Here is a 13,026-nt window from a genome sequence, read left to right on the forward strand (position 1 = left end):
ATTCATATAGTTAATAGACATTTTTATCTAGACTTTAACTAAATAAATATTAAAGGGAGACAACTTAATTAAATTAGCTTGTTTTATAACACATATTCCCCTATGTTCTCTCAATGATTATCATATAATTATGTAATTTTATTTATGAGTAATTAATTACTGTAAAAACAATCCTACTATAATAGTAATAAAATAGTGTAGACAGTATTAATCATGTTAAGAATGTATGTAACTCGTTATATCAAGATCGTACAATAGACTGGTATTTTTTTTAACTGTCCCAAGGCAACAACTATGTTCATGAATAGTTCAACTATTTTAAGCATGTAACTGTATCTTTACATTCGCGACTATCTTAATACCTGCAAAAATTAAAAATTAACGCAGCAAAATAAGTTAACAGTTTCATACTCGTGAATCATTTCTCATTCATGTGTATTAGGTAACCTTGCCAAAACTGAAAGACCGCGACAAATAAACACACGTGTTACCCTGACAGGCTTTCTTTAATTTCTCGATCAGCGGTAGCACAAATCATTTTTTTGTGTGGTTACCCTTTTCCATCAAGCAATAATATAACTGTAAAGGCCTGTTCTAATTTTATGTTACTTGCTATTTGTTAAACTTCTTTAACTGTTTTGCAATCATTACCTTTGGCCAAGTATAAAGTCTAACATACTGACATGAGTTTTTATTAGAAATATCACTGTAGTACAATAATTTTAAACCTCTATAATTTGGAGCTTAGCGTCACTGATGAGTCGTAAGTAGACGAAATGCGCGTATGGCGTATTACATTATAAGCCTTGATGTCTTAATCATAAAATTAAATTCATCCTTGCCAAAATTTACGGATGATTTGGTTGAACGTAAAGAAATATCTGTCACAAACTATCCTAGATATGTTCCACTTTCCATATGCGATTTAAAAAAAATCTATTCTCAGGAAAAGTACTGTCTTGTGAGTCAGTAACAGAAACAAATTATTGTTTCTTTGATCAGAGAACAATGTGACATCGTAGTGCATTTACCTTTGTCAACGTAAATTAAAAAATTAAAATCAAAGCGTGTGTAAGCACTGACAGGTAAAGATTGCTTACTTTATCAGTGGGAAGTGAAATCAAATACTGCATTTTATTAAGCATTTTTATGCCCCACCTACGATAGTAGAGGGGCATTATGTTTTCTGGTCTGTGCGTCCGTTCGTTCGTCCGTCTGTCCGTTCGTTCGTCCGTCTGTCCCGCTTCAGGTTAAAGTTTTTGGTCAAGGTAGTTTTTGATGAGGTTGAAGTCCAATCGACTTCAAACTTAGTATACATGTTCCCTATGATATGATCTTTTTAATTTTAATGCCAAATTAGAGGGTTTACCCCAATTTCACGGTCCACTGAACATAGAAATTGATAGTGCGAGTGGGGCATTCGTGTACTGGGGACACATTCTTGTTTGTATTTGATAAAATAACTATAATTATGGATAAAAGAAGATTACTCCAATCTTACGGATTACTTTAACAATGACATCATTGAAAGTTTATACTAGATCTTAGATTCCTTTGTAACACAGGTTATGTAATTTTCTTAGCAAGCATAACATCATTTTGTAACTTGGATTTTTGAGCATATATTGTATTGAGATACATTTCTGGAAATATTCTTGGATAGGATGTTTCGAATGTGATACTAGTTATCAATGCACTATATGTTTTTTTGTATCTCAAAAGTAGTGGTAAACCTTGGAAGATTTAGATATTATGGTCGTACCATATGGTTCATGCAAGTCTTGTTTACCAAAAAATCGTAGTTTTCTTGCTCTATCCAACAACTTTGTTTCTCGCTTTGTTTACAGTGCAGTGAACTACATTTTGGACAAATGAAAACAATATAATTATAATAGAAAAGTCTATCGGCTCCAACATATGAATAACTTTGCATCGGAAATAAACACATTTATTCTAAAACCAGTTCTTGGCATGATACAGGTAATTCTATTACGTCATATCACTTCCGCCATCAGATGAGAAGCACTGCGCAACCGCAACCTCAGTGTACTGTCAACTTTCGTTGAGGACTGACGTGTGTTAGTAACCTCGTATTGCAACCTTGAAAATTGATTTGTTATTTAATTATATGACTTCGAGGAAGTCAATTAATAAATTTATTGAAGATTTAATGTGATTAAATCTGGTTTATAATTTTTTATAGAAATTATTTTCATTCTCGTGTGGGTTTGAGATTACTATTCTGTAAACAAATATGGCGGACGCCATGATACAGTCTCGTGATAAGAAATCAGAGAAAACGCCTGATAAGAAGGCATCAAGTGTAGACGATGACTATTTAAGATTAGAGGATGAAGATGCTTTACTCTTTGATAAACCAAAGGAGGCTAAAACAAGGTCGAAAACTTCTAAGGCTTCGTCCAAGTCTGCTTCTCAGGGGAAGCCCCCTTCCTCGAGTACGCCGTCCACTTCTAAAGCAAAGTCTAGTACTAGTAGTGTCAGTGGTGACGCTAATAATAACAATGAAATGCTAGATATACTGAAGCAGATAAGATCTGAACAAGTAAAAACCAACAGTAGGGTTGATAACATGCACAAGAGAATAGACGCTCTTTATGATGATGAATATCAATATGATGATGAAAATCAAAATGAGTCTGATTGTTATGATGACGCTTGTGACGAGGTCCAAGCAGATAATGAAAAAAGTGATGAACCCCCTAGTAAGAAACAAAAATCTGACTCTTGTGAAGAGACAAGATTTGCTAGCATGAGCAAAAAATTTAGGTCTGGTGAAAAGTATGCACCATCTATTAATGAACAGTTGGCTAATAATATAACTGATATTTTTAGAAATGGGATTTCTTCTGAGAGATTTTCAGATCTCATGAAAGATGAGAAACTTCAGAGACCACAAAATTGTGACGGTCTCGTTACTGTTCAAACTGACCAGGTTATTTGGGATATTTTAAGTCCCGAGACTAAAACAGTCGATAACAAAATGAAAACTATTCAGTCTGTAGTTGTGAAGACAGCTACTGTCATGGCTAAAGTTATTAATAAACTAGATTTAATGTTAGAGAAAGAGGAGTGTACTGAGCATAGTAATATGTTAGACGACTGTATGGATTCACTCGCTCTGATGGGGCATGCTAACAGATTAGTATGCTTGATGAGAAGAACTCTCATGAAGTATGATATCATTGGTGAATATGGACATTTGCTGAATGCTACAGTCCCTTATGATAAAAACCTATTTGGTGGTGATGTGGTCAAAACTGTTGATGATATTGGCAAGTGTAGTAGAATATCAAATAAAATCCGAGGAAGGGGTGGTTTCAACAGTGGCTTTAATAGAGGCGGTCGTAGACCTTGGTATTTTAGGATCTCTGGTAGAGGCACAGGCCGTGGTAGAGGTGTCGGCCGTGGTAGAGCATCTCGTGCAGGCTCAGATAAGACTGGAGAATCAAAAAACTCCAGGTGGACTCACAACAAATACAGATATTAAAACCTGATGTTGTGAGTATAAATTTTGTAGCAGGTAGATTGAAAAATTATATAAATAAATGGGAAGAAATTACTTCAGACAGTAATATTTTAGATATTGCTCATAAATGTCCCATTGAGTTTATTGATGGTATACATCCTATTCAAAATCAAGCAACTATTAGAAACATAGTAGCAAATGATAATAATACTAGAATAATAGATGCAGAAATTCAAAATTTACTGAATATTAAAGTAATTGAAAAGGTAAAATCTATTGAAGGAGAATATATTTCACCAATATTTGTGACACCAAAAAAGAATGGTGAATATCGGATGATACTAAATTTAAAAAAGTTAAATGAACATGTAGAGTATCACCATTTTAAAATGGACACTTTTGAAATGGCATTGCATTTGATAAAACAAAACTGTTACATGGCTAGTGTCGATCTGCGCCATGCTTATTATTCAGTGCCCATTGATGAGCAATATCAAAAATATTTGAGATTTATTTGGAAAGGTTCTATTTATCAATATACTTGCTTACCAAATGGGTTGGCAAGTGCACCACGTTTATTCACAAAACTTATGAAAGTGGTATATGCTACACTCCGCAGATCAGGTCATATCAATATAGGTTATATTGATGATTCTTTATTGATAGGCGATACAATTGCAGAGTGTAGTCTAAATATCCAAGATACTGTGAAATTGGTATCTGATTTGGGATTCATAGTACATGAGAAAAAATCTGTTCTTATACCTACAAAGAAAATTCAATTTTTAGGGTTTTTGATAGACTCTGAAAAAATGATTGTCACTTTAACACTAGACAAAAAAGAAATGATACATGAAGAAAGTCAAAAATTACTTTCAAAACAAATCTCTAAAATAAGAGAAGTTGCTAGTTATATAGGCTTGATAATCTCAAGTTTTTCTGCTGTTGATTATGGTCAACTGTATTATAGAGATATTGAAATAGAAAAAATACATGCCTTAAAGATGGCTAAGGGCAATTTTGATGTCAATATGGAAATAACTGATAAAATGAAAAAAGAAATTATTTGGTGGTCATGTAATATTTATACACAGTCCAGAGTTTTGGACAGAGTTAATCCACAAATTATTTTACAAACTGATGCTTCACTCTCTGGCTGGGGAGCAGTACTTATTGACAACAAAACAGGAGGTAGATGGACCCCTGATGAACAAAAATATCATATAAATTATTTAGAATTACTAGCAATTTTGTATGGTTTGAAATCATTTGAATCTCAATTAAAATGTTTTACACATGTGAAAATATTAACTGACAATACTACAGCAGTAAGCTATGTCAATAAAATGGGTGGAATTAAGTCAATATGTTGTAACACTATTGCAAAATCTATTTGGTTTTGGGCAAAGAAACACAATGTGTGGCTCACTGCTAGCCACATTGCTGGAACTGAAAATACTATTGCTGATGCTGAATCTAGAAAGTTCAATGATCAAGTTGAATGGCAGTTAAACAAAGACATTTTTTGTGATATATGTGAACTGTGGGGTGACCCCCAAATTGATTTATTTGCATCTCGCCTAAACTCACAATTGAAAAGGTTTTGTTCATGGAAACCTGACCCTGATGCTAGTTTTATAGATGCTTTTTCTATAGACTGGAGTGACTTTAAATGCTATTTATTTCCTCCTTTCAGTTTACTAGGCAGATGTGTACAGAAGATCTTGAAAGACAAGACAACAGTTATTTTAGTAGCGCCGTTATGGCCGACTCAAGCATGGTTTACTCTGGTGATGCAGATGTTAATCGATACACCCATACTGGTTATAGCAAGGAAAGATCTACTGACTCTTCCTTACAAAGACACTGTCCATCCATTGAACAAAACATTGAATCTAATGATATGTCATGTATCAGGAAACAGTTTATTGACAGAGGAATTTCGACAAAAACTGCCAGCATCATGTTATGCTCTTGGAGAAAAAGCACTAAAAAACAGTACAAAGTATTTGTCAAAAAGTGGTTTTCTTACTGTCGTGAAAGGAAAATTAGTGAAGTTCAAATTTCTATAAATATAGTGCTTGATTATTTGACTATTTTATATGAAAATGGTCTTGGCTACAGTTCCATAAATACAGCAAGATCTGCTCTTTCTGCACTAGGTTTAGTGATAGATAATGTCCTTGTAGGAGCACATCCTTTAGTAGTCAGATTCATGAAAGGAGTTTATAATCTTAGACCTACAAAATCTAAGAACATTTGTGTATGGGATGTATCATTAGTTTTGAACTACTTGAGAAAGCTTTCACCTGTAAATATGTTAACTTTACAAGAAGTAACGTTGAAGCTCGTTATGTTGATAGCATTAACAAATGCTACTCGTGTACAAACACTGAAGTTTTTAAGTGTTGACTGTATGGAAAAATTGAGGGATGAATTTGTTTTTCATTTAGATGTTTTATTAAAACAGTCTAGACCAGGATATAAGAATCCAGATGTCAAACTGAGAGCTTTTCCTCCAGATAGGAGGTTGTGTGTATATACTGTTTTGAAAGAATACATTAAACGTACTAGAATTTTGCGTGTTCACACTAAGCAGTTGCTTATCAGTTACATTAAGCCGCATAAAGCAGTTACTTGCAGCACTATTTCCCGTTGGATTAAAGTAGTTTTGCAAAAATCGGGTATAGACACTCGACAATTTAGTGCTCATTCAGTGAGATCTGCAGCTACGTCTAAAGCTAAACTGTACAATGTTTCTTTAGCTGATATTATGAGTAAAGCGGGTTGGACAAATGTGAATACTTTTGCAACTTTCTATAACAAGAGAATTATAAATTCTAATAGTTTTGATGTAAATGTGTTGAATAACTGATTTGTTTACATTTATATATATAAAAGTTACTATTGAAAATTTTTTGAGTGTGCTTTAAAATCTCATCTGATGGCGGAAGTGATATGACGTAATAGAATTACTAAATTAAACGATACTTACCTTGGTTAAAGTTGAAGTTTAATTTGAATTCTATGTAGTCATAGAATCACTGAAGTGATCAGATGCCACCACCCTCCCTACAGCTGTGTAGTTGATAGGGCTTATATATATATGCTATTGGTAGAGTACCACTTGGCTTTATCATCAAAAAATTTGTATCTTTAAAGACTGAGGTTGCGGTTGCGCAGTGCTTCTCATCTGATCACTTCAGTGATTCTATGACTACATAGAATTCAAATTAAACTTCAACTTTAACCAAGGTAAGTATCGTTTAATTTAGTAATGTTCTTCTCATATGTTTTATGATGGTCTGATACTAAACCCCTAATGGGTTGGATTGTACTTGATCTTCATATTATTAAGACATAATCTTTCAATCAGTTTTATTGAGGTATGTGAGTAGATGGCATGCAGTCCTTTGTTTATTTATGTATGATTGTCATTTTGCTTAGTTTCTTTTGTTATTAATTCAGAAATTGCATTCGGACTGCTTTTTATACTGAGAAATATAAGGAGAGGGTTGAGATCTGACCAACATCTGTAACTCTGTCGCATTTTTTAGCCTGTCCCAAGTCAGGAGCCTCTGGCATTTTTCTTGTATTTCTTTTTATTTTAGTTCCTTTGTATGTTTTTTTAGTTTAGTGTGACGTTCATTTTCACTTAACTAGCCCACAATTTTATTTAGTGGCCAGCTGAGGACCACTTTCGGGTGCGGGATTTTCCTATCGCGTTGAATACCAATTGGTGAACTTTGGCTGTTGTCTGCTCTTCTGTCGGGTTGTTGTTTCTTTGACATATTCATATTCATTCAAAAACCCATTTCTGTAATTCAGTATCACAGTTGCAGACATACTTTTTTTGTTTTATATTTTCAAACTGCACCCAATCACCACTTAAACTAAAAAGTTATGCTCCAAGTCTTTTCAACATGTCATTTTATACCACTACTTTATATTTATGCAATAAAATATGGAGAAAGAAACTTGGAGAGTGTTTGACAATAAAATGCAAGTTTTACAGTCGGCACTAGGGACTATATTTGTAGACAACAAAATCAAAAGACGATAACTGTGTCTAAGCAATCTAGGTAATCTATTCCTGTGTTAAAAATTATTATGCTGGTTCGATATATGACCATAACGGTATTTGTCTCAAAAATAAATATCAATATGATCCAAGTTAAAATCCAAGCGTCCTCTTTTCTAAGATTGTAATATTAACAATATATATTTATCATAAGCAAATTGGCGAGTTTTAAATTTTGAGGCGCATCTGCTTGCCTTTCCAAGTGATCCCATTGTTTTGGTTGTGTTCTTCAGCCTAATGTTTATTTTTGAGCGTTTTATCTTATTGTTTGTATTTTGTCGTTTTATGGTTTTTTAAATATAGTGTTGTCATTCTTTTTTATGAACTTTTATAGTCCCTTTTCATAAATACTCATCAGAAACATAAGGAAAATAAAATTCAACTTTGGTTAAAATCATATTATGTTTTGTTGATTGTTCCATAAATAACAATGTAAAAATCCATAATTCCAAAAACCACTTTAAGACCAACAGTAAATACATATATTATCATACAACAAAGACTTATAAGTGCTTTTATACTTTAGAAAATATTTTGAATTTGACCTTTATATGATACAGAAACATCAGTAAAATGTTGTTATCTCCCTTAGTATCGGAAGTCACCTTAAGGGGGCTCGCGGGTCTAAATCAAAATTTTTATTTAATATAGGATTTCTCTATATTTTTCTATAAACGAACTTTATCTTATACTTAATAGAAAAATGAAATAAAAAAATGGGGTCACCGTTCATTTACGCTCACAATCTGCCATCTAGAGAAGCATGCATTTTTGTTAATGTCCTTTTTTTCTGTTGAACTAATAGGAGAAATATCGGTAATATCGAAATAAAAAAAGAACTAAATTACAGAAATCGCTTAAATTTTACAATTATTTAGTTTATGTACAGCTTATTCGAAAACAAAAGTAAAAAATATAGGTCACCGATGAGTTAAAAAAGATATTTCAATTTTAAAGCCAAAAAATGGCATTTTTGCACCAAAGGGAGATAATTTGAAGCTTTTTCAATGAAATCAATATTTTAAAAGTCACCTGGGGCCAACACGAATTGCTTTTTTTTTAATGTCTTTTGGATCATATGATAAAGTAACAACTACTGAAGGTAATAAATAAAATTTGTAATGAAAAATTAAAGTTTATTTTTTTCGGAAAATCTTATACCCGCGAGCCTCCTTAAATCAGTTTCTGACCTGAAAGTTAGATGTCAAAATGTGTTATTCATATCATGCCAGTACCTAACCAATAGACTATTAGCATCCTCAAGTAGTATCTTCTTTACATTATTTTTTTTTCAGTCTTCAATATCCTTTGACCAAGTGGTACTAATATAAATGTATAACACATATTCAGATGGGTGTTTTGGCTAACACATTGTAGCTACCCTTAGAATTTTACTTGGATGTTTACAGAAAAAAATAACACATATATAGCAATATAGTATTTATTTAGATCTAATACACATCAATTTATTAAGCTTCTCAAACGTTATAAATAAAACAACAATAAAGATAGCAAAATCATTCCTCAGTCTGAAACTTCTCCTTCTGTTATAAAATAAACAACTAGTTAAAATGTTGGCTCTACATCTTTAAACATAAGATGCAGGGCATTTTTGTACATCAGAATTTAGAAAAAAATGTGAACTAGTGTTTATCAGAAGTTGATGCTTAGAAAACCTGGGATGAAAATAGATAATCATGTATATAAATTTTCTACCACTTTCATTCATTGAGACATACAAGTATTTTTTTTACTTTTTTATTATCAAATAATATTTTTTTATTAATTCATCACAAAATTCAGTGATTTCTGTAAATATTGTGATACTGAATCAGATGTATACATTGTTCACATTTTAAAAGCGTTCCATAATCATTTGATAAGTAATCACAGCAATCTCACAAATGGGCCTCGCTGGCCAAGTGGTCAAAGTAGTTCTACTACTGTAACCACTAAATATATATATATAGCTAGCCAGTCAACAGAGGTTGTTAGTTTGAACCCAGCTCTGCAGGTGCACAAGACTCTTATCCTTATTGACTAAGATTGTCGGTGGTTTTCTTAGGGCTTGAAATAGCCCCAAAAGTGGTGCTTAAAAGTGGCAATAAAACACCAACAACCAATCAATCAATATCTCTGCATCCTACTTTATATATAATGATGGTTTGAAGATTTCAGGTAAGATAAAGGATGATATAGTCAACATTACAACATTATAACATGGAAAATTTGTTTTTTTCTTTTTATCTGATTCCAGGCTTATTTTTTTTGGTTCAATAGAAGTTATTCTATCAAAATATTTAAGTAAAATCTCTTAACACTGTTTTAATAATAAATAAAATCAAACAAGAAATTACATCACTTTATAAAACTGTCATATTTTTTCAATATTATTATAAAACTGCACTGAAATAAGAGAAAACATTGTTTTCAGATAAAAAAAAAACTAGAGGCTCTAAAGAGCCTGTGTCGCTCACCTTGGTCTATAACAGTACTTTCTGTGGAAAATGTTATTGAAAATCTTCAAATTTTAAGAAAATTGTTAAAAATTGACTATGAAGGGCAATAACTCCTTAGGGGGTCAATTGACTATTTTGGTCATACTGACTTATTTTTAGTTCTTACTTTGCTGTACATTATTGCTGTTACAGTTTATCTCTATCTATAATAATATTCAAGATAATAACAAAAAAAACAGCAAAATTTCCTCAAAATTACCAATTCAGGGGCAGCAACCTAACAACCGATTATCCGATTCATCTGAAAATTCCAGGGCAGATAGATCGTGACCTGATCAACAATTTTACTTCCTGTCAGATTTGCCCTTAATGCTTTGGTTTTTGAGTTACAAGCCAAAAACTGCATTTTACCCCCATGTTTTATTTTAAGCCATGGCGGCCATCTTGGTTTGTTGGCTGAGTTACCGGACACATTTTTTTAACTAGATACCCCAATGATGATTATGGCTAAGTTTGGTTAAATTTGGCCCAGTAGTTTCAGAGGAGAAGATTTTTCTAAAAGATTACTAAGATTTACGAAAAATGGTTAAAAATTGACTATAAAGGGCAATAACTCCTAAAGTGGTCAACTGACCATTTTTGTCATGTTGACTTATTTGTAGATCTTACTTTGCTGAACATTATTGCTGTTTACAGTTTATCTCTATCTATAATAATATTCAAGATAATAACCAACTAGAGGCTCTAAAGAGCCTGTGTAGCTCACCTTGGTCTATGTGAATATTAAACAATGGACACAGGTGGATTCATGACAAAATTGTGTTTTGGTGATGGTGATGTGTTTGTAGATCTTACTTTACTAAACATTCTTGCTGCTTACAATTATCTCTATCTATAACAGTACTTTCTGTGGAAAATGTTATTGAAAATCTTCAAATTTTAAGAAAATTGTTAAAAATTGACTATGAAGGGCAAGAACTCCTTAGAGCGTCAATTGACTATTTTGGTCATACTGACTTATTTTTAGTTCTTACTTTGCTGTACATTATTGCCGTTTACAGTTTAATTCTATCTATATTAATATTCAAGATAATAACAAAAAAACAGCAAAATTTCCTCAAAATTACCAATTCAGGGGCAGCAACCTAACAACCGATTATCTGATTTATCTGAAAATTTCAGGGCAGATAGATCTTGACCTGATCAACAATTTTAATTCCTGTCAGATTTGCTCGTAATGCTTTGGTTTTTGAGTTATAAGCCAAAAACTGCATTTTTACCTCCATTTTCTATTTTTAGCCATGGCGGCCATCTTGGTTTGTTGGTCGAGTTACCAGACCCCTTTTTTAACTAGATACCCCAATGATGATTATGGCTAAGTTTGGTTAAATTTGGCCCAGTAATTTCAGAGGAGCAGATTTTTCTAAAAGATTACTAAGATTTACGAAAAATGGTTAAAAATTGACTATAAAAGGCAATAACTCCTAAAGTGGTCAACTGACCATTTTGGTCATGTTGACTTATTTGTAGATCTTACTTTGCTGAACATTATTGGTGTTTACAGTTTATCTCTATCTATAATAATATTCAAGATAATAACCAAAAAACAGCAAAATTTCCTTAAAATTACCATTTCAGGGGCAGCAACCCAACAACGAAATGTCCGATTCATCTGAAAATTTCAGGCAGATAGATCTTGACCTGATGAACAATAGTACCCCATGTCAGATTTGCTCTAAATGCTTTGGTTTTTGAGTTATAAGCCAAAAACTGTATTTTACCCTTATGTTCTATTTTTAGCCGTGGCGGCCATCTTGGTTGGTTGGCCGGGTCACCTGACACATTTTTTAAACTAGATACCCCAATGATGATTGTGGCCAAGTTTGGTGCCCAGTAGTTTCAGAGGAGAAGATTTTTGTAAAAGTTAACGCAGGACGACGACGGACGCAAAGTGATGAGAAAAGCTCACTTGGCCTTTCGGCCAGGTGAGCTAAAAAAATATACAGGAAATGGTAAAAAAAATAGTTTCTAGACAAAATCATGGCAAACTTTGATTTACTGAGAGACCAGTTGAAAATGTTAGTAAAAACACAGAAAGAAGCTCGTGTACAATGTAATTTTCATTTTCATACATAAGAAACATAATATATGGCTCCAATGAATGATATAAAAATATATAATAATACTTCGTGCATACAAATATAACTTGGTGCTTTAAGCTAAAAATAATAAGAACACAACAAATAATCTCATATGTAAACAAATAAATATCCAGTAACAAATATACACCATGTGACTTGTTCTATAAATAGAAATTATGAAATGAAAAATCAGATTTCAATGTGTACATGGATATGTTTTACTGTCAGACTTAAACGACCAACTTAATTGATCTAAGAGGTTTTTTTTTAAATAAAAATGTATATTGATGTAGTATATTATTCATCACTAAAACCTTATTTATTAATTTATCTTTCTATTTTGATAATTAAAGATGCTGATGCAAGAGTGCAAAACTATTAAATCATTACAATATAAAAAAAGACTTGAGAAACACTTTTTTCAATGACCCTAGTACTTATTCTTGAAAATGGATTTTTGTAACAAAAAAGTTACAAAAATCAATTCTCTAAAAAAAAAAAAAATATTTGGATATAAAAAATATTCACTAAAACTTGTAATCAATTAGCACAAATCTCAAATACTTTGACATGGCAAATTAAAGTAAAAAAAAATCTGTCAACATTTATGTTTAAACACATAAAGAAGTTCTAACAAGCTTTATATTACAAATCATTCTACAAAAAAAGCTCCCTTATATATTTGGAAAATAATCAAATTAATTTCCCAACTTAAAGGGGTTCTTTTTATATTATAAATATATGTTCATCATTTAGAGAGAACATTTGTAAAATTATTTTAAAAAATAGAGTATTCATTTTTGCATGGCATCTGATCAGCCTAGATTGAAATTAAATTTAGATATAATAGTAGGACTT

General features: G+C 32.0%; 1 protein-coding gene and 1 long non-coding RNA gene across 2 annotated transcripts; one reads left to right on the top strand and one right to left on the bottom strand.

Moving 5' to 3' along the window:
- Positions 1-1,987: 1,987 nt before the first annotated feature.
- LOC143053446 (uncharacterized) lies at positions 1,988-6,404 on the top strand. Its single transcript, XM_076226232.1, has 2 exons — positions 1,988-3,519; positions 5,184-6,404. The coding sequence occupies exon 1, from the start codon at positions 2,255-2,257 to the stop codon at positions 3,506-3,508; it is 1,254 nt and encodes a 417-aa protein (XP_076082347.1). The 5' UTR covers positions 1,988-2,254; the 3' UTR covers positions 3,509-3,519; positions 5,184-6,404.
- A 2,591-nt stretch (positions 6,405-8,995) lies between these two features.
- On the bottom strand, positions 8,996-11,909 carry LOC143055034 (uncharacterized). Its single transcript, XR_012971920.1, has 2 exons — positions 9,519-11,909; positions 8,996-9,478 (listed from the first exon to the last, which is right to left on the bottom strand). It is a non-coding gene; the product is annotated as an uncharacterized LOC143055034 (long non-coding RNA).
- Positions 11,910-13,026: the final 1,117 nt, after the last annotated feature.

This window comes from Mytilus galloprovincialis, chromosome 12 (assembly GCF_965363235.1).
Source record: "Mytilus galloprovincialis chromosome 12, xbMytGall1.hap1.1, whole genome shotgun sequence".
Lineage (NCBI taxonomy): Eukaryota > Metazoa > Mollusca > Bivalvia > Mytilida > Mytilidae > Mytilus > Mytilus galloprovincialis.